Genomic DNA, 22,417 nt, shown 5'->3' with positions numbered 1-22,417 from the left:
GCTAAGATTTTACTCATATTTTAAGCATATCATAGTTTTATTTATTTACTTACTTATGAGAGAGGGGGGAAAGCACACGTATGCTAAGGGGGGGAATCTCCTCGGGTTCGATGGGTTAGATCTCACAAACTACCAAATTTTGGTAGTTCTTGGACCACATATACAGTTCAATTCAAACTAAAAATCGTTATGACAATAGGTTCAACCTTTAGAATTCTCAGAGATTATTTTCTCACCAGAGACAAGGCTAAGAGACACTAATAGCTTTGTCATTTCCCTCACTTATGGGAGATTTTTCTTTCCCCAATCTACCTTTTCACTAAGTTAGAAAGAGCCTAAGCCTTCCTAGAGTCCCACATCTTCTAGGGAGCTCAGCTCCAAGTCCCAAGGCATCAGCAACTATTGCTACATGAAAGTTAATAATCCAAACCACTTGCTTACTTAGCCTGAACTTATTTTCTTTTGGTTCTCTCCCTGTCTAGTGGCTTGTAAAACTCTCTCCTTATCACAAGTCTTTAGCAGTTTGATTATAATGTGCTTTGGGGGATTTTCTTTCTATTTGTTGCTGTGTTCTTCTCCCCCTGCCCACCCCCACTTAGATTGGCTCACTTCTTTGGCTACGTGTATAGTGTCTATCAAATTTAGAAAATATTTAGATATTTCATGTAAGTTTTTTCTGCCAGTCTCTTTGTGGGACTCCAATTACACATTTGTTATGGTGCTTGATGTCCCTCAGCTCATAGGTCTCTATTCATTTTTTCTCTCTGGCCCTTTAGATAGCTTTTATTGTTGTGTCTTCACTGTCCCTAATGCATTCATCTGTCAGGTCAATCTGCTCTTAATCCCACCTAGTGTATTTTTTATTTCAGATATTTTATTTATTAAGTACGAAAGTTTGATTTGGGTCTTTTAAAAAAAATCTTCCCCTTTTCTTATAATGTTGATGCATTTCTCTGTCTTCCTGGACAAACAGGAAATATATTTATAGAATATAGAATATATTTCTAAAGGCTGTCAGGAAGATAGAGTTTAGTTGGGAGAGTCCAAGGCCTCTAGAACTCATAAATTCTGGTTGCCTTGGCCTCTCCCAACTCCAGACTCTATCTTTGTGACTCAGCAAAACCCAAGAGGTGTTTGTGTTCTCCCTCCTTGCGGTACAGCCTGAAAACTCTGAAGGACTGGGCTGGTACATTAATAGGGTTCCCCTCATTTGTTTCTCTTAGGGATGGCTGTCCTGTATTGCCTGTTGTCTGGAGTCTAAAATTGGTTGCTTTGTATATTTTATCTGGTTTTCTAGTTGTTTAAGATGGGAAAATAAATTGGTTCCTTATTATTCTCTTTTGGCCAAAAATGATTTACCTTTTTTTTTTTAAGTTATTAGTGCAAAGAGAATTCTGATCTTTATATTAGAGCACATTTTTTGCACTTTGAGTAATTGTAGCATGCACACAGTTTTATTCTATGTGCTACGAGCAGAGTATATCATAGGAGAGGATGAATTTTTATTTTTACATTGTTTCAAAGATTTACTTAAGGAGTCTTGCTTTCTATTTTAGAGGCAAAACGGACTAGTCGGTTTTTAAGCGGCATTATCAACTTCATTCACTTCAGAGAAGCATGCCGTGAGACCTATATGGAATTCCTTTGGCAATATGTAAGATTTAAATATATTTTTGTGTCTCATACCAGATTAGTAACATCACTTATGAACTACTAATCTGTTTGAAATGGTTGTCACAGATATCTAATTGTCAGATGGCTGTTAGAATCAAATTTATTTTAATATTTATGTAAGTTGCAGATTTTCGTTACTGGAAAGTGTATATCAGAATGAGATTCCCTTCTCCGTTGGATAACACTGGGGAAAGGCTGGAGTTTTTTTCTTCTAATCCTATAGCTGAGGCTCCTTTTCCTGTATTAGGAAACGTACAGGAAGAGAAATAGTGACAAATTCACATTTTTTTCCTTTGGAGTTTAATAGATGGTGTAGTCTTCTTTATTTAATTGAGATATTTGAGGTTTATGTTTGCTTTCTAAAGAATGGCCTAAAATGATGTTTTGTCTATCATGCTTGCCCAACATTGCATTATAAGATCCAGTCCAAGTAAATCACTTTAACAGGTGGAAACTCATTTCATCAACAATTTAGAGAATTTGGAAAGATTATGGGTCATCCATGTGATTTGTTTCCATCTGGCCTCAGTTTTGGGTTATCCTATTCTTAGAAAAATGCCAGAATAACACCAGACAATTTGAACTTCAGCTCCAGCTACACTGAGCTGTATACATAGATTCTTCCTTGCACAGATCATGTTACGTTTATACTTCCCAAACATCGCACACTCTCCAAAGCTTCGGGTGGGTTTGCTAACACACACACAGAAACATACAATTTTGCTTGGCGAATTTCTCCTCATTTTTTAAGACACAGCTCAAACATGTATCATTTTTACAAAGCGCCCCATGATGCTCCCCCCCAGCTGTTACCCAGGTTCGGCTGGATGTCGTTATATTTAGTCCTATAACAAGTTGGTTTGTAGACTTACATACGTGTATCGACCCTTCAAGGAGAATGAGCTATGTAAGTCCCAGCTATAGCTACTTCTTCCTGGGTTTTACTCTTGGCACTTAGCACAGTTTCTGATGTAGTAAGAACTCAGCATTTATGCGTGAGTAAGTAAATTCCTAATTCACTCGTCACGAATGCCTGTTCTCTCTTAAAAATGCCTTCTTTCTGATGGTGAAAGCTGAGGAGTTTGTAAGCATTTTGCAGCATGTACTCAGATTTTTTTTTTTCTAAACGCATCACTGTGTTGAAAAACACTAATATGAAAATTGCTTTAATAGAAATCTTCTCTGGACAAAATGCACCAGTTAAATACTGCGCACCAGGAAGCGTTAATGAAATTGGAGAGACTTGAGTAAGTAGGAGATTTACAAATAAGATAAATACAATTTCAAGATGCAGAATGAATTGTGAGTAGTATTTGACAACCCTGCAGGCTACCTCAAGTCTCCTTCACCTTCCTCACTAAATAGCAGACTATTTAAGTTTATCTGTTCCAAAAAAAGAAACACTCTTTCTCCTTCTTTCTAACTCTTAGTACATAATATATTCTTTTGCTTTATTCTTGGAGTTAGTGAATTAGCCTGAGATGTTTAAAGCCATTAAGTTACCTCCTAAATTGTGTCTGGAAGTATTTATCTTGTATAGGTGAACAGTAATTAAGTGGACTCTCTTCCTTAAGACCAGTTAATTCTGTTAAAAGTTTTACTCCTTCAACAGAGCTTTGTTTTGTTCCTAACATACAAAGAACTCCTACAAACCAAGGGCAGAAGGATAATAGAAAAGTAGGCAAAGGCTAAGAACAGGGGATTTACAGAGGAATAAACACAAAAGGGTAATTAAAAATATGTAAAGATTATTAAACTCACTAGCAGTCAGGGAAACGATCATAAAAACCATAATTCTGTGTCGTGTCTCAAAATAGAATCTGAGAACGGTGTGCATGGCAGAGACTTTTACATGGCAGCTGCTGTTAGGAAGGACGGGCAGAGCAAAGGGAATGGATGATTCAGGAGAGAGAGGGAGAGAGAGGGAGGGGAGGAGAGGAGCCAGGCAGGAGCAGGCACTGAGCAGGGAAGGGAAGGTCACGCTCCATGTATCAGGAGCCGGGTTAGAAAAGGCAGGTCCGAACGCGGACGCATCCCCACGCAGATTCTGTGGTGGGAGCCCGAGGCAGCCCACGTGATCTTTGTTTTCTGTGTTGTAGAGACCAGGTCATCTATTTTGATTTGCTGTCACATGGAAGGATGAGAATTCAGAAACATGAAAGCAGATAGTTGTTTTTGTTTTTGTTTTCACTCGAGTCATTTGAGGACAGATGCTGTTTTGGCCTTGCCAAGTTAAGAACCCGATATATGTTATTTTCATCTGTTCTGCTGTGTTCAGTTCTGTTCCAGTTGAAGAACAAGCGGAGTTCAAGCAGCTTTCGGACGAGATCCAGGAGCTGCAGCAGTCACTGAATCAAGAGTTTCGTCAAAAAACGGTATTGGCCGTTGTGCTGAACTTAAGAATCAAAGAGCCAGTTAGCTTATCAGCGAAGATGGGTTTCTTTGGGAATAGCAGAGAACTGCAGTTTGGTACAAGTAAGCTGCAGCAAAACCCATAGCCTAGTCCCACAAACAAAGGAGAGGAATATTATTTTATGGAGAAGGAGGAGGAGGTTGGGAGGGGTTGTTTGGAATCAGAGTCTTTGGAAGAAAAGCAAGAGTCCAGACACAGAGTTTGACTCATTATATGACAGAAAAATTCTTCTTTTTGGACACTTTGGTTTTGTTTTTGCTCAAAGCTAGGGGATAAAAGCAGAAAGCCCAGCAAAGTAATTGCTCAGCTAGAGCTTTGAGAACGCTAAGAGAACCGCCTTTCTTGGGGTCAGAAAAGACTAACCTAGCACGGGGGTGGTGATGGTCTCTCACTGAGGGAGTGGCAGGGGTGGTGGCTTTCCCGTAGAGACACAGTGGAGACCTCTTACCCTGTTGGGGGCCCTCGCTGATGAGGCTTCCTGGAGTTGAGATGGTGTGGTGCGGGGTGAGAGCTCCCCCTCCTGGCATCCCTATTCCGCGTGAGTGAGGTTTCATTATATTTTCACTGTTGTTGGCTTAAAATTAAAAAAAACAAACACAAGTTTTTTGAGGGGGGCAGTTGTGGAGGGGCGAGAGCGTGTTACTTTCAGTTACTGAAGATCTAGGGTATGTTGCTGAGCCTACTCGTGCCCCTTGTGATGGATATGAACTTCTGTCAACCACGATTATTTATTTGTGTTGTCAAAGTTCTATGCTGTCTTGTCGACCAGAATTTTTTAGGATTTGCCTTTTTCCCGAACTGTGCAGAGGCACCCTGCACTTGGCAGGAAACCCGCAGGAGTGCTTCAGGGTATTTTAAACTGTCATGGGAAACTGATGGTCAGCATGTGTCACACCCTGCTTGGTCCACTAGCTCACGGTCGTCACAGTCCCAGCAGCTCTCGTTGCCTTCCTTTCCCGTCTTCGTGAAGCTGGGTCCTGGCGTTTGCTGTGGTGAAAAACCAGTACTACGTGAACGACCTCACAGAACGGGAAATGAGAATGGCTGGGTCCAATCTGATTCCACCGTGTGTGAGCTTGTGCAGTGCCCAATAGGTACACACATCCAGTTCCCAAGTAGTTGTTATTTAAGAATAAAATAAACATATTATTTTTTTCCAATTTGTATGCATGACTTTTCCAAGGGCTGCTAAGCTGTTAGGACCTAAGTACTTAGGCCGTTATTTCGACTCCACTACTCCCTAGAGGAACCGTTATGATTTCTTCTGGTCTGGGGGCAACGTGTAAACAGAGGAAGTTTGAGAATATCTGGTCTAATCCATTTAACTCCTCTCCTTCCTTACCTTTATTTTATGAGAAAGCACTGAGTGGCTAATTTAAATCTGTTTTGAGTCATCACGGAAAACAGTTGTTGGCTTTTTTGCTTAGATTGTGCTCCAGGATGGAAATTCCCAAAAGAAGTCCGATATTTCAGAGAAAACCAAGCGTTTGGTAAGCGTCTTTTCATATAACCAGCATTTAAGGTTCGAATATTTTGTGTGGAGGAGTATTTTAACCGTGTGCATTGTTGTGGTCAGTGTTCCTCCCTTTTTCCTTAAAATGAAACTAGTTTAACCTTTTTCAGTTTAAATAAAAGAGCTGACTATTGTTTTTTGGTTTTTGTTTAATGGAAACATGGAAATGTATGAGGAGAGGGAAAGTCACCCAGTGGCTCACCACACAGTCTGATGTGTGTCGTAGACGACGTTTCTCTATGCGGAGAAGGTTGTTTGTGTAACGTTACATCAGAGCTGTGAGACTCTCCATGCCTCAAACCTGCCTTTTTTCGCTGAACAAAAGAGCATGAGTACTTACCACGCCGCCGTCGAGCCTCGTTACCTTAACAGCTGCTTATGGTTGTGCGTCGCACTGATGTCGGTCTTTCTGGAGTCCTCTTGGTGGACACTCACTGGCTTCTGTTGTTTCTGCTACTGGACAGCAGTGTGGGTACACAGACACACACACACACACACACACACACACACACACACCGAGATCTGTGTACCAGGCTGCTTTCCATCTTAGACCGAATTCCTACTTGTAGGACTTCTGGGTTAAAGGGAATACACGTTTAAAACTGACCCACCTTGCCAAACTGACTTCTAAAAAGATGCCCATTTACATTCCTACCAATAGAACATGAGGGTGTTCTTTTCCCTACCCTCTTGCCAGCATGGGATGTTTTTAGTTTGCTTTCTCTGTCTTTGTTGCTGTTATAGGACAAAAAACACCTCATTTTCATTTTGATTTTTTTGCTTCTTAGTGATTTTGACATCTTATTCAATGGTTTGTTGTTATGTCTTATTTTGTAAACTACCCGTGTTCCTGGCTTCTTTGTTGTTGTTTTTTTTTTTTAAAGAAACTTTATGAATTACGGATATTAACTACTTGTCTTTTAAATTCATGATTTTTTTTCCATTAGAAGGCTTATGTTTTTAATGTAAAATTTATAGACATGACCCTTATGGTTTGTGGCTTTAATTCTTATACATAGAAAACCCTGCCCCATATCTCATGTTTTTAATCCCACGGTCTCATTGTACTTTCATGGCTTCCCTATTAACACTTACACTGTAGAGCCACCTGAAATTCACGTTGGTGTAATGTATTCCTTATTTTTCTGTCCCTCTTTTTATTAGCAAATGCCTTCATCTGAGTAGAATTGACTATGGTTGTTTTATTATTCATTTCTTTCTGTCCCATTTAAATCTACCTTGAAACAAAATCATTGTGTACTTATAATATCAAGTTTAGTCTTCTTATAAAGGGAAGAAACGTGATGAATGTCAATGTCAGTTGTAAGGAGGTGGCCTCCGATTTTGTAGAGCATGAAACACATGTGGCTGTTTGCTAAAATGCCAGATACATTGTTTCAAACATTCAGTTTGGGCCTCTGAGTTAGCTGATCAAAATGTATGATCATTTTGTGGTTCTTTTTAGTTGACAATAATTTGTAGACAAATTACAGAAGCCAACAGTAATACATCCCCATTATAAAATACTCAAAGGACCTGTGTGTGTGTGTGTGTGTGTGTACATGTATGTGTATAGTGAGAGGGACAGAGTCAGACACAGAAGGCCCTCTTCTCTGGGCCTGTCTCCCCTGCAGGTCACAGCCTCCCATCCCTTTCCATGACATTACGCACTCTTACATAGACGCATATGTTATCCAGGATTCCTAGAAATGGGTTTGTGTTGTATGTTGACCTGTAATTGAGTCTTTCACTTAATATTTCTTGGGAATCTTCCCATATCGATACATAGAGAGTATCTCAAAACAATGTAAATATAATTTATCAACTAATCCTTGGGGAGGAAGTTCATATGACTATTTTTTATCTTTTTATATAATTTTAGACTTGCAGAAAAGTTTTCACAGAATTCTCTGTTGTCCTTCACCTGAATTCTCCAAATGGTTTGAAATTCAGGAGAGTAAGGAAATTTGTTTAATTCAGCAGGCTTTGTCTGTGTTCTGGGAGAACAAAGATGACTTCTCACAACCCCAAGCTGCTCAGTCAAATTCAGCCACACAGCTTAAGTGCATAATTATAGCATTGGATGTACGGTGATTGTACTGTTCGTAGAGGGAATGCAGAGAAAGTGGGAACAGGAGTTCCAAGGATTAATGAAACTCAGAGGCGGTGCAGGGGTGGGATGATGGTATTTAGAAGGACCGTGCTGATCAAAGAGAGATCACGTGCACTGTTCAAATCTAGGACTGGGATTAGCAGGCTGTAGGTATAGTGGGGGCTGGCAGAAGAGGACCCTGGCAAGGACAGGAGGAGTAGTACACAGTGAAGGACCTCGGATGTCCTGCTAAGGGGCTTGGTCTTGGGCCCATAGACAAATGGGAGCAAATAAGCAGGTGATCATTATTTAATTTTACCTCCACTACAATGAGCACAGACCCAATTTCTTTGTTCTTTTCCATTACTGTAATGGTAAGTTAACAATTTTATTACTGTATCTAATATATAAATATGTTTTCTCAACAGAATGAACTAAAATTATCAGTAGTTTCTTTGAAAGAAGTACAAGAGAGTTTGAAAACAAAAATTGTGGATTCTCCAGAGAAGCTAAAGAACTATAAAGAAAAAATGAAAGATACAGTCCAGAAACTTAAAAATTCCAGGGTGAATTTCCTTTTTTTAAAATTTTAATGCTTTTCTATATATTTTTTTTCTTTTTAGCAACTTTTGTTTAATCATGTGTTAATTTTGTGATTTCCAGTTTATCTACACTTCTTTTCCTCTTAAGCTTTTTGCCCTTCTCTCTGATATGTTGCTCTCTCCTGTAAAGCAGGCATAGGGAAAAGAAGTATAATTTCAAGACATTTGTTCAATGAGGCAACAACTTTTTGAGGCTTTGCCCTGGGTGATCAGGACAGAAATTCTCTGTTCCCCTGAGACTTACTTTATATGAAGGAGAAAGGTATTAAGTTTATAATCGATGATATATTACAGGTTATATATTATGAAAACGTATAGGGTGTGCACATGTTGGGGTAGGAAGTATATGGGAAATCCCTGTACCTTCTGCTCCTTTTTGCTATGAATCTAGAACTGCTCTAAAAATATTTTTTAAAAAGCGTCAGAAAGAGAAAAAAATAGCATAGGGATCTTTGAAATCATGTAACGAGGGTAGCCTAATTTAATATTTTGGAAATATGGGGTGGAGGGGGAAGGAAATAGAAATTGATGCTGACATCTGAAGAATAAACCATGGTTATCCTACCATATTTGTACATCGAAGACTGTTGGAGGCAGCGGGAACAGCATGTGCAAATTCTTCGAGGTGGAAGGAAGCGAGGTATATCCCAGAAACAAAGCCTCATGCATAAGAAGGGGAGTGGCATGAGGTGACCATAGGAAAATAAGCAGTGGGCAGATGATTCAGGGTGCTGGATTTTACTTTAGGAGCAAGGACACACCACTGACTAGTTTAAAAGGGTGATGTTGGAGCACGATCTAATTTATGTTTAACAAGATGATGGGTTGCTGTGGGAGATGGATGGAGGTGCAGTGGGACAGAAGTAGAAGTGGGCAGACAAGTTAGCATCCTTTGTGGGGCAGGGCTTTTAAACCATCGATTAACAGAACATTTCTGGTTTATCCCTGAATTTGATATTCTAGTCATTCCTGATAATTAAGAATTATCACCCAGGAATAGACAAAGATTACCAGAACAGAAATGAGAGCCAAAAACTAGATCTGAGTATTGATGAAAAAAGTGTAGTTTATGTAATAAAAACCAGTTCTGGTTCAATTGGCTGTTCACTTAGAAGAAAAGGGAGCTGGGTCTATACCTTGCACCATTTACAAAAATAAATTCTATGTGGATTAAAACTTCCAACAATTTTAGAAATTTTAAGAGAACATTTGTATAATCTTGAACAGGGATAGATTTTTTTTAAAAAATTAAGTTAGAGAAAAGGAGACATGGAACATGTTTCTAGTGCATATGAGAGGTAAAAGGATGACATCAGTGGCATGCAAAGAAACTCAGAGTGGTTACGGACTGGTAAGAAAAAGACAACAAAAATGAGCAATGATGTGATTAAGCGATTTCACTGAAAGCAAAATCCAATTGGTTAAGAGGGTGGGCGGAGGGATAGCCTAGTGGGGAGAAGAAAAGTAAGTCTGTATTGTTACAGTGGTTGTGATGAACGTGTCCATTTTCTAATTTTAGAAGAGGAATTAATCTTTTAAAAAGAATCAGCCATAGTAATAGTTATTATACAGATGAATAGGAAGATTATAATTGGTAATACAATTGCCCAGGAGTAATTAGGAGCAGTTTGAATATTAGCAGACACGAACTCTTTTCAAATCATCATGAATAACCTTTGGAAGGTACTTCAGCGAGTGATTTAGTAAAATTGTGGTAGTTTTCCTTTGTGTGAGGATATTTGGCAATTAAGAAGCATAATTATATGTACTTAGACACATGTCAGTAATAGCGCTTTCTTACTGACCTAGAAACTTAATTGTTCTCTGCTCTTAAGCTTTCGATAGTAAGTGCAGAAATTATTTAAGAGCAAACAGACCAACATTACTGCAGTTTCACGAGGGAGACCATCAAACTGGTTTTTATGTTTCTTTCTTTCAAAGCAAGAAGTGATGGAAAAGTATGAAATCTATAGAGACTCTGTGGACTGCTTACCTTCATGTCAGCTGGAGGTCCAGTTGTATCAGAAGAAAATACAGGACCTGGCAGACAACAGGGAAAAATTAACCAGCATCTTAAAAGAGGTTTGTATTGTGTGGAATTCTAATGTTTTTATTATGGAATAGTTTAATATAGTTGCTTGGCTTTGGTTTTACTTTGTGTTACTGCTTTCCTAAAGAAAAGCAGGATCCTTCTAGAGGGTAATAGATGTGGCAGTGTATGCTGAGCTGTAAAACATTTTTCTTCTTAAACACAGCAGTGGTAAGACCTCTGTTAACCTTCAGTGAAATGAATGATTAATTAACATGGCATGTTGCCGTGTGTATTTTGGAGGAAAGTAATGGAACTTTAAACCTGTTCTAACAGTTGGAAATGATCTTCCCACCAGTAAGCCTGAAGTCCTGACTTAAGCCTCACATCGTACCTGGGATTTAAATTTATGCCCTGGCTCCTGCCCTGAAGATGGAGAGCAAATGCCAACGTTATTTAAGTTTCTCAAGCTAGAACTTGAAAATCCTTTTTTACTTCTTAACTTTATCATAGGGACCCACACTGTCCCCAGGATCACTAACAGTGCATTTGACAAAGGATTTCTTTGTTTGAGGGAAGTAGGGGTTGGAAGGCGAGGTGGCCTGAGATATTCTCTACCAACCATACACTCCCTTGTCTGCCATCCAAAGTCAGCAGAAGGTTGAGGTGCACTGCTCTTAATGGTTCTAGGGTTTCCCCTTTTCTCTTTATTCCTCCTACCTTAGTTCAGACCCAAACCCCCTCCGTCTAGCCTCGTGGGGGTCCTCTTCATTCCCAGCGTCCCCAGCACTCTGTGGTCTCCTCCCAACACTCTCCCTTCTTCTGCTCGGCTTTAGGACTTAAACGGTTTTATCTCACCTTCAAATTGTATCTTCTTAGAGCTCATCCCAGAAAATAGATGTTCATTTTGTTTATAAATCCTAATTGGTTGTGTCGACTCTAAATACTTCCCATTAACTACAGAGCCTGAATTTGGAGGACCAAATTGAGAGTGATGAGTCAGAGTTGAAGAAATTGAAGACCGAAGAAAATTCCTTCAAAAGACTGATGATTGTGAAGAAGGAAAAACTCGCCACAGCACAATTCAAAATAAATAAGAAGCACGAGGACGTCAAGCAGTACAAACGCACAGTGATTGAGTATGAACTTGTTTTCAGTTTGACATGTTAGAAAAGAATTGGGTAAAACTAGCCCAGTTTTTCCACCCTAGGATCCCGAAACTCCTATAATTTCAACAAGGTATTCCACCTTTGGGTGACTTAAAAAGGTGTTAATTATGCATCTTATAATGCTGGGTCTAGATTTAGAGCTGTTTTAGGTCCCAGATTTTTCCCTTTCCAGATACCACGCTTCCAGATCCTTTGCAGGATTCTCCAAAAGGGTTGTGGCAGTTTTCCTTTGCGTAGGGCTGTTTGGCAGTTAGGAAGCATCATTACCCGTACTTAGACACTGCCCGTTCAGGGCACCTGGAGGAGTGGCTGGGGCTGCATCACGTGAGCCACTGGTCTATCTCACGGTCCCGCTGGGCTTCGGCGTTCTAGCACCCATGTTTGAGAAAAGGTTCTATTGGTTTTTTTATCCAGGTAAGAAGTAATACTTCACGAAGCGTTTTACGGCTGTAGTTAGCCAGCGTGCTGGGTATTCCTGTGGTAGAACCTTCTTCCTGTCAGTTCTAAGGATGTATTTTTAGAAACCCCCCCTCCCCGTACTTCGATGAGCTGTGGGTGTTTCAGCCTGCGCGTGGTGAAGATTTCCTTTGTTCTTCCTCATGCGGATGAAGACAAAGGGCCGAACTGGCGGATTTTGTATCTGCTGCCAGACTGCCTTGCAGAAAAGTTGTCCCGAGTCACATTCCCCCCCGGTAGTGCATCCGTGAGCTCAGCTGGGGGTCACCCTAAAGTCTCCGGTGTAAATAACAGCCCCCGCTGCGGTTGGTAGCTCTTTGCTTTTACGTCCTGAGAAGGGGTTTAGGCTTGTCAGACAAGTACACGTGATCTCTTTGGAATCAAAATTAAGAGTTTCATGTTTTCCTTTTCAGATGCTTGAGCGGAATTAAAATTTAGCTGTCTGTTTTCCTGTAGAGATTGCAATAAAGTTCAAGAAAAAAGAGGAGCTGTCTACGAGCGAGTAACCACAATTAATCAAGAAATCCAAAAAATCAGATTCGGAATTCAGCAACTGAAAGATGCCACTGAGAGGGAGAGGCTGAAGTCTCAGGTGAGTGGGTGCCCACAGGTGACTTTCTAATGGTCTCTCTTCCTCACCGCGGCGACTCTGCCACCCTCACGTTCAGGGTATTGCCGGCTCTCTGAAGTAGAAATTGACCCCCAGTTCCTTGGTTCTGATTCCATTTACAGCCCCTTCTCCATTACCCACGTTGGTTTGGATGTATGCCTCCTTCATACATTTTCCCCCACGTCCTTTCCCTGACCGAGCCAGGCACCGTGCTCTGCGGTAAGAGTGCATGCTCCATAAAGGTTCTGAACTTTTTTTTAATTAATTTTTTAATTTAAATTCAATTAATTAACATATAATGTATTATTGGTTTCAGAGGCAGAGGTCAGTGATTCATCAGTCTTCTATAATACCTAGTGCTCATTCTGAACTTTTTTGATAGATGACCTTGGATAGTGATTTTAAGTAATGTCCTCTAAAAAGTTGCTGCATTTTCTTGTCCTGATAAAAGGATCTCAAAAGTATTTCTAGGGGCGCCTGGGTGGCTCAGTCAGTTAAGCATCTCCCTTCTGCTCAGGTCATGATCCCAGGGTTCTGGGATTGAGCCTTACATAGGGCTCCCTCTCTCTTTCTCTCTGTCTCTCAAATAAATAAAATCTTTAAAAAAAAAAAACAAACAACTTCTCACCATCAGTGTTAAAGTGTAGGAGTTGTTACCTGAAGCAGAGTAGCTGGGGCTGGTCCCTATGCGATGAGACTTTTCATCACATCTTTGTCATCATTGCCTGGCGTTACTTCCTGCTTTCATTCTTGGCACGTTTCAGTGTATTTATTTTATCGTTGCATTAACAGTTCTCAGTTTAACGAGGACAGACATCTTCTACATTTTTGTCTTTCCTAAATGTCAGCACGTCATCAGACATCAAGTGCTTACCACTTCCTTTCTTTTTTTTTTTTTTTTTTTTAAAGATTTTATTTATTTGACAGAGAGAGACACAGTGAGAGAGGGAACACAAGCAGGGGGAGTGGGAGAGGGAGAAGCAGGCTTCCGGCTGGGCAGGGAGCCTGATGCGGGGCTCGATCCCAGGACCCTAGGATCATGACCTGAGCCGAAGGCAGATGCTAAACAGCTGAGCCACCCAGGCACCCCAGTGCGTACCTCTTTCCATCGTTAACTGCCAGTGTCTCCAAGAAGTCATCTATTCCTGATACATACATTTTATCTCATTTTCTCTTACCTTTTGAAGTTTGACCTATATCCTCCATATTGCCCTGAAATGCTCTACTAGCCATCACTAAAAACAGCCCTTTATCACGTGAAATCCCATGGCCTCTTATTTTCCCCCTCATTCTTTTTCACCTCCGCTTTATTGGCATGTTGGATCCAGGTTTCTTAAAACGCTGATACCTGAGAAATATTTAAATAAGTGCTGCCCCTACCCTCCACCCTCCACATCCAATTTGCAAGGAGTTCTAATACTAAAAGCCACTGCAGACAATCCCCTCACCCATTCTCAGGACCTTGGATCCCCTCGAAAGATGGTGTCGCTACCTGTGCACGTGGAAGCATGCGTAGATGTACCCTGAGTGCGGTCTCAAGGCTTCTGGGAAAGGGAGGAAGGACAGACGGATGGAATGAAGGAAAAGAAAAGAGAGTGGCTGTCTTCCCTGCCAGGGTGGTCCAGTCTGCTGTCCTGACGTTTTATGTTGCTTCCCTTTCTTGCCACATTTCAACTACTTCTCTTTTTCCTGCCCTTGAACTGGATATTCACCAAGGCCCAGCCCTCTGTTTATCTCTAGAACGCGGGTTAGAAAGATCTTAGGAGTTATTTAATCCTATTCCCTAATCAAAGCAATCAATCAGTTAATATTTATTTATTATCACATGGTCAGGTGCAGTTAGTGAACCAGCTACTATCCGCCTCAGCACGTCTGGCCCAGCGGTCGCAAACATGCCCCCGCCGGCCCTGCGGCACTGCGTTAGTGTCTGTCTCGCCAGGAACATACTCAGTTTCTAACAGCCGCGATCCTGTGTTTTCTACCTTAGCGTGTCCTGTCAAACCGCGCCTGGAATGGCGCCTTCTGTGTAGTATGTTTTTCATCAGAATTTGGAAGTTTGGATGGTCATCTCGCTCGGTAAAACTGGCTGCGTGTTAGAATTCAAAAATGAGGGGCGCCTGGGTGGCACAGCGGTTAAGCGTCTGCCTTCGGCTCAGGGCGTGATCCTGGCAATCTGGGATCAAGCCCCACATCAGGCTCCTCCGCTATGAGCCTGCTTCTTCCTCTCCCCCTCCCCCTGCTTGTGTTCCCTCTCTCGCTGGCTGTCTCTATCTCTGTCGAGTAAATAAATAAAATCTTTAAAAAAAAAAAATTCAAAAATGAACACCCAACCTCCAGCCCCATAGGTCTTGAATTAGAATCATCAGCAACGGGGTTCACGAACCAGAATTTTTTACTGTGGCTTTTGAGAACCATCGATAGGCTCTGTTTCATTGTTTTCAATATCGTCGAGCTCATCACCACCCAGGCTGTTCTGCTAGGACCGCTTTAGTGGTTAAAATTTATTTCTTATTTCGAATTTAAAATAAAATTTCTGTACTCGAGTGAACCAAGATCTCTCTGGAACAAATCTGTATCGTCCTGTGCTTAATATCACTTCAGACATTTGAAGATAATGATCATGGGTTCCTCCAACCTTTTCATCTGGGTTAACGAGCCCCAGTTTTCCAGCCATTCTTTATATAGCTTAATTTTCAGATTCATTACTACCCTGTTTACTGTCTTCTCCCCTCTGTTTCCTGTTTGTCATTATTCTGTTTAAAATGTAGGACCCAGTACTAAACATAGCCTTCCAGGGAACGCTGTGACCAGTCCCGAAGCGCAGGGCTTCTGTTAATGAAGTGTAATACTGGCTTGGATTCTCAGCAGCAGCATCTCGCCCTTGGCTCATATTAAGCTGGTGATCAATTAAACGACCCCTGTCCGTTCCGCATGTAGTTCTGTCCAGTTAAATTGTTTCACCATACTTGAACGCAACCATTTCCTGGGACTTTTGAGTCAGAATTTTACTAGTATTTCTTTTAGGCTTCATCTGTTTACTTCCATGCCAATTTCAAAGTATCAAGGTCATTTTAAATCTTTGTCTCATTCCCATCAATGATACTTCATGGCTTCGCGTCACCTGCGCATTTGATCAACATGCCTTCTTCTCCAAAATAAAAATGTTGAGTAGAATTGGGCCCTCTGCTACATTAGGTATTTCTTCCTTCAGAGTGGCATAGAGCCACTGATCGGAACTTCGGATACAGTTGTTGAAGTTGCGAAGTTGTTGTAACGTTTCACAGTCTGCATTGTGATACCCACGTGTCCTGAGCAGCGTGGGAGAGTCTAAATCCGATGGCAAATTGTGCTGCATTTTGCCAAACAGCTCCTTGTAGCTTCCTTCATAATCACCTTCCACGAGAAGGAGAAGATGGGTTTACGGTTGCCCGTTTGTTCTGGGTGCATTTTCTCTGGGATCCTAGAGATCTGCACATCCCTTTTTTCATTAAATATTCTTTCCCAGAGATCCTCATCTCTGGTGCTTTCAGTTAACACTTTGATTGAGATCGGTTTCTAAATCGGCGTCCTGCTCTGTCCAGTCACCCCACCTCTGCTCTCTACTGCAGCTGCCTGCCAGATGTTTCACATCTCATCACAAGAATGACACTTACAGAATGGCATCTGGCAGCGTCCAGCATCTCTCCTCCTCACTCTCTCTCTCCTTCCCCTCTGCCTCTCTTTCTCTCTTTCCCTTTTACTCCATTTCTTCACAAATTTCTTATGCTTTGATGGCATCAGCATTTTTCCATCCCACGGAGCTGAAATCTTGGACTTTCTTTGACAATCCTGACCCAGGCAAGCACCAAGTTAGTGTTCGGACTTTTCCAAAAGTCGTCGATACTGTTCATCACAACCCCTCTCTGTTCTACTTCTGTCCCATAATTTTGTAATGCTCATGGACTATGGCAAAAACTTGCTAAATTTCTTCCTTGACTTAAGATTATCTGCATCAGATCCACCCTGAGTGCTATGTACCGCCAAAGTTATCCTGCTAAACTAGCCCCGTGGCTGTACTTTCCTGCTTAAAACGGGAGCTCCCAGTTTCCCTGTGGTGCATTCCCTCAGTGCCTCGCTCACCTATGGCCTGTGCGCCCGCCGGGTGCCAGGGGCGCCACCTGACTTGGAGTCAGTAGCGAATAGGGAAGCCACGACCCTGCCTTCTAGGACTTTTAAAACTTTAGATCTAAGCTAATCCTTTCCGTTATTTACGACTTATTAGAAAGTATAGCCGCTGTATGACTTTCTCTGATTCCTGGGACAGATCGTCGATCTCTCTCCTCTCTCCAATACAGTAAAAGTGCTTTTAGTCGAGTCCAGATAATCTGGATTTGTGATTTATTACAATGAAATAATGTTTAAAATTTTAAATATTTAAAATGCAGTACAAAATTTAGCTATCCTTTGAGTGCTCGGTATCCAGTCTGGTCTGGATTGTATGTTCCTTCAGGGTAGAAAGCACATCTGCGTTTTCTAGTGTGTTTATTCACAGTGTTACTTCTGGAAGGTACTCAGTAATGTATTTGGTTGATGAATTACATACATACTTGTTGGGTAATGACTGGCTATAAAACCCCATGTATACTGTATACAATTGAACCTTGAACAACCCAGGGACTTGGGGGGCCAACCCCACACAGTCAAAAATCCACATATAACTTCTTACTTACTAAAACCGTAGCTACTAATAGCCTGCTGTTGACTAAGAGCCTACTGGTAACATGAACAGCCAATTTACACGTGTTCGGCATGCTGTATGTACTGTGGACTGTATTCTTACATTGTGTAGGCCAGAGAAAAGAAAATGGCAGGAAGAAAATCATGAGGAAGAGAAAATACATTTAGAATCCTATACTGTAAAAAAAATCCGTGGGTAAATGGACCCACATGCTGTTCAAAGCCGTGTTGCTCAAGGGTCAACTGTCCTTTTAAATTTATCTGATGTAAAAGTGAGAAAGTTCCCCGGACCAGCACCGTCCAGTAGAACTTTCTGCAGTGATGGGCATGCTCTTCTGTCCCATTCAGGACAGTAGCCACCGGGTCCCTGTGTGTGGAGCAGCTGACGTGCGGTTAACGCAGCCAGCAGCCTGGAGGTATTCGAATGTCACTTTTCTAGCCTCAGGCACCTAGTGGTCACCGCACAGACACCACAGAGCCGGACTTGGAATTTAAAAATATGTCACTTTAGTGACATCATCACCGTCAGATGTACTTATTCGGTGGATTAGATATGAATTTATGATAAAAAGTTCCACTTGGATACAGAATTGAATTGGAAACCGAAACAGCATTTGCGAGGACGTGCTTGTTGCCGTGAGCACCCTCTGAAGGCTGGCTTGTTACTTCAGATGCGCGCTTGCTTCTTTCTGTTGACCTGCCCTGGAGTGGGCCTTTTTTTTTTTTTTTTAAAGTAGGCTTCATTTCCAGCATGGAGCCTAACGTGGGGCTCGAACTCACAACCGTGAGATCAAGACCTGGGCTGAGATCAAGAGTTGGGAGCTCAACCCCCTGAGCCACCCAGATGCCCCTGGAATGGGCTTTAACATGTCATTTCTGGCAGCTCTCCCTGCGGGGTTTGGTTCCTCCATGAGACCGTCTTTGTTCTTGGAAGGAACTGGTTTCTGTAGGGCTCGAAGTGGTTGGTTCAGATACTTCGATTATGTATCTTTATTTAACCACACTTAGTCTTAATAGTTTCTTACGAGTACTATCTTTCCACCAAATATATTCAGCTTCTTTTTTAGTGAGAATAAATATACACTCCCATGGAACTGGTAAGTTAAATTGATCTACAGCTGCTGAATGTGCTGAGTTTGTTTTTTTTTTTAATGGTGTCTACACAGGCTAGCAACTAATTCACCTTGTTTTTCCTTTAAGATTGAAGAAATAAAACTTTCAAAAATGTTTATTTTCTTAGTGATTCATATTCCATCATATTTGTAGTAAGTTGATACCCAATTAGATCTTAGAAATCTAAATAGACTCTTCTATTTTTGTCTTAAGATTTAATAACTATCTGTGTTTGGATTTTTAGAAGGTGTTTAGCCTTAAGCATCTATTTATATTCGCCAAATCTCGAGCAATAGTTCTCAAACCTGCATAGATGCCAGAGTCCGGAAATAGTTTCGTTCTTTTTTGAAACACTATGAGTTGTAATATATTAAATTATAATCTCTACAATTTGTTCAAGATCAGATAGTATCTACACTAAAATTTAAACTACGGTAAGCAGTAGCCAAACTATAGGTTTAAGAAAAATTTAATGGCAGGGACGATTACAGTTGAGAACATTATACCCGTTTACTGCTTCTTCCTCCCGTTGGAAGAGAACTGCTGTTTTATTTCAGTGACGAAAAACCATCAGCTTAGAATACCGCTTCTTCTTGTGTCTAGATTTGAGAATTGTTTTGTTCAAGAAAAATGAGTAATACACGGATCGAAATTGTCCTGGATACATATGAGATAAAAGAAAGTGTTTGCAGGCCACCTGGCTTCTTTCATTATTTTATTCCGTCTCTAAACATTGTTCTCTCTTTTTTTTCTTAATTCGTAGCACATTCACATAGGTTTATATGAAAACTCATTATTGGTTATAGTAGAATTACCTCATGAGTTTACTAAAATGTCTCTAACATGGGTATTTTTCAGTCATACAGATGACTTATTAAATCTGTTGACCTAACCTTTCAGTGGTGATCGGGGCCAGACCAGAGGGTCTAGCTGTCTGCAGTAACCCAGGGGGACTTGTCTGGAGATGAAAAGCTCCAAAGGAAAGCTTTTCCTTGACAATCACAAATACATTCTTCACGTCTTCGAATCCAAGTCATTGTTACATGTCTCTGCTCTGTTCTTTCTAAGCAGCAGACTTCTTTGATGTGTCTGTACCGCCTACAGAAGGAATTTTTTTGTTTTTTAAAGATTTTATTTATTTATTTGACAGAAAGAGACAGCCAGCGAGAGAGGGAACACAAGCAGGGGGAGGAAGAAGCAGGCTCCCAGCGGAGCATGGAGCCCGATGTGGGGCTCGATCCCAGGACTCTGGGATCACGCCCTGAGCCGAAGGCAGATGCTTAATGACTGAGCCACCCAGGCGCCCCTACAGAAGGAATTTTTCAAAATGAGTAGGCACACATGTGCGTGTGTATGTGCACGTGCACATGAGATCGTTTAGGCTTTAAAATATTATTAATAAATAGGGACACCTGGGTGGCTCAGTCAGTTAAGTGTCTGCCTTCGGCTCTGGTCATGATCCCAGGGTCCTGGGATGGAGCCCCGCATCAGGCTCCTTGCTCAGCAGGGAGTCTGTTTGTCTCTCTGCCGGCTCTGCCTGTCACTCCCCCTGCTTGTGCTCTCTCTCTCCTCTCTGACAAATAAATAAATAAAATCTTTTTTAAAAAGTAAAATAAAATAAAATATTAATAAATATTTTTATTAGTTTTATTTTTAATTAATTTATATTATATATAATATATAATATTATTTTATATATATTATATTATATATAATTTATTAATTATATTTTTATTTTATTATTTTATTTTTATTAATTTTATTAATCATCTAAAGATGATTAGATTTCTTGTAACTCTCATCAGTTGAGATTGATGCGTGGGATAATTCCTACTCCACTTCATTCTCACTTAGGAAATATTTCTGAGTTTGAAAGCTGGCTTGGAGAAATACCACGAAGGCATCGAAAAGGCCACGGAGGACCGTGGTGCTCGGCTGGAGCAGAAGACAGCTGAACTGAAGAAGAGGATGTTCAGAACGTCGGCCTGATGGACACAGTCACTTGTCTTCCTGTAAACAGCTCACCGCCTTCAGCTTAGGTTTGGAAAGGGAACAGTTAAAGTCAACAGAAGCATCAGAAGCAACACATAATGTCCTATATCCTCTCGTAGGTTGTTATTTTGTAAGATAATGCATTTAACGTAGACGTTTATTAACTTATAATTCAAATAACTTGTGTAGCGATTCATGTCTCTGCCCCTTGTAAGTAGTTGGAATAAAACCAAAATCGGTGCATTTGAAAGAAGTGATTCTTCTGTTGTTACCCTGGCTGTCGGTGCTTCGTTTGTGGACATCGGGGGGTAGTATTCCCGAGCATCGTGGTTGGGATCTCATTTGATCCTCACTCGGGCAACTCTGGGTGCATATTTTGTGACCGCTTTATGGGTGAAGCAACCAGGAGGGTCCTGAGATTAAACAGCTGAGCCAGAATTTGAGCAGCGCTCTGTATGGTGCTGGAGCCTGGAATGTTCCCCCTGTACCACACTTCCTAATGTAATCATTTGAAAGAAAGTTGGAGTGTGGGCTTCCGCCCTTGATCCTCGATCTCTTACTCCTGCTTGAAAACTTGTCTCTACACCCCCAGCTCCAATCGCCAGCGAGACATCCACGCCACCTTGACTGCATCACGTACATTTAATTACACTTTGCCTCTTTCTCCTGAATTTCACACCTGCATGTCCAATAGTCAGTAGATGTTTTTAACCTTTTGGCATCCTGGTGGAGCCTCACGGACCCTCTCAAAACAATGTTTTTCGCGCATGAAATAAAATACGGGATTGCAAGGGGAACAAATGAGATTCAAATAAGATTATCAAAATACTTAATACGTGTTCTGCTAAATGGTAGTGCTGACTACACTTAGTTGGAACCCCTCCACTTTCCCTCTTGTGCACCTCCCTCCCTTATAACATTTAGTTAGCAGAACTGTGCATCGATGTACCCAGCTCTGCTTCTTCTCATGTCTTCCCCCCTGCAATTTGCATTGTCCTTTCCTACCCGACATGCTTGTGACAAGCTCACCAGGCTCCCGGTCTCTACCCACCCCTACCTACTTAGGCATTAGGGCGCTCTAAACTTGCAAGCTAGATTATGTCAGTGATTTGCACAAAGTTTTTTGGATTTTCAAACTGCTGCTGGGGTGCTGTGGCGACCTCACAGGGGAACTAGGGAACAGTTGAAATTGCACGGGAAGGATAGAGATGGTGGCTTTCTATTGGACCCCACTGCAAACTGCTAGCCCAAGGTAGCTCACAGTTCCAAAGTTAGATCGCGCTGCATTCCCTTCAATGATAACGTCTTGACGAAGTGGGTTTCTGGCGTTTGCTGCGATAATAAGCATCACGTGCTTAGGGAGTGAGCAACGCCGGTGCTGGTGTCCAAACTGACCGCAAAGTTTGAGGACTTGGACACTGCCCAAAAGGCGCACACATCCAATTAATAATCGGTTATTTAAGAGTAGAATAAAAATACTCTCCGTTTTCGTGTTATTTTTCCTAAACACACATCGTTAGGACAGAAATGCCCATGAAGTTGTTTTAATCGAACTACTTAATTAATGGAACTGGTAAGTGTTGTTTTTTTGGCCAAAGGGCACAGTGAAAGAACTTCCGAAACCGAAGGGCTTCATGAACTGAGAAAGTCGTGGGACCTCTCTCAGGACAAAGTAACTGCACGAGTTTTAACCCAGACTCCTGCCTTGTCTCGCTGCTTCTCGCCAGAGCTCTACCCGGGAGCGATCCCGGGCTAGCTTAGTGTCCCCGGCACCTCACACCTGCGTGTGTTTGCGCGCGTTTCCTCCCTTAGTTTCAGTTTTTGCTTTGTATGTTCAACTGGAGAATACTCGTTTTTCAAGTCTCAATCCAAACTACAGCTGAAATGCACTTTTAAACTTTGTCAGGTTCTCCTTTAGATCTGTTAGGATTTTCATTAATTTCTATCACTGTAATTTTTCACACATCTTCACTTGCTAGACTCACTGTTTCTTGAGGCCATGAGTGTGTCTCTCTGTCTCTGTTTCTCTCTCTCTCTC

At 41.3% G+C, this 22,417-nt stretch overlaps 1 protein-coding gene across 2 annotated transcripts in view; it reads left to right on the top strand.

Annotated features, from left to right (window-relative positions):
* Positions 1-20,629, top strand: part of NUF2 (NUF2 component of NDC80 kinetochore complex) — a 29,520-nt gene extending 8,891 nt beyond the window's left edge. Inside the window, exons 6-15 of one of the 2 annotated variants that reach the window (XM_057315515.1) lie at positions 1,557-1,654; positions 2,848-2,921; positions 3,953-4,049; positions 5,515-5,577; positions 8,121-8,258; positions 10,236-10,376; positions 11,287-11,462; positions 12,405-12,540; positions 12,681-12,777; positions 20,242-20,629. In XM_057315515.1, the coding sequence (XP_057171498.1) occupies positions 1,557-1,654; positions 2,848-2,921; positions 3,953-4,049; positions 5,515-5,577; positions 8,121-8,258; positions 10,236-10,376; positions 11,287-11,462; positions 12,405-12,540; positions 12,681-12,777; positions 20,242-20,342 (1,121 nt within the window). In that variant the 3' untranslated portion in view covers positions 20,343-20,629. The remainder of the gene's footprint in view (positions 1-1,556; positions 1,655-2,847; positions 2,922-3,952; positions 4,050-5,514; positions 5,578-8,120; positions 8,259-10,235; positions 10,377-11,286; positions 11,463-12,404; positions 12,541-12,680; positions 12,778-20,241) is intronic. The other variant, XM_026517253.4, reaches the window with a different exon arrangement.
* Positions 20,630-22,417: the final 1,788 nt, after the last annotated feature.

Source organism: Ursus arctos, unplaced genomic scaffold, assembly GCF_023065955.2.
Source record: "Ursus arctos isolate Adak ecotype North America unplaced genomic scaffold, UrsArc2.0 scaffold_2, whole genome shotgun sequence".
Classification (NCBI taxonomy): Eukaryota; Metazoa; Chordata; class Mammalia; order Carnivora; family Ursidae; genus Ursus; species Ursus arctos.
Note: the sequence above shows the minus strand (reverse complement) of the source record. Positions and strands in the feature narration are given on the sequence as shown.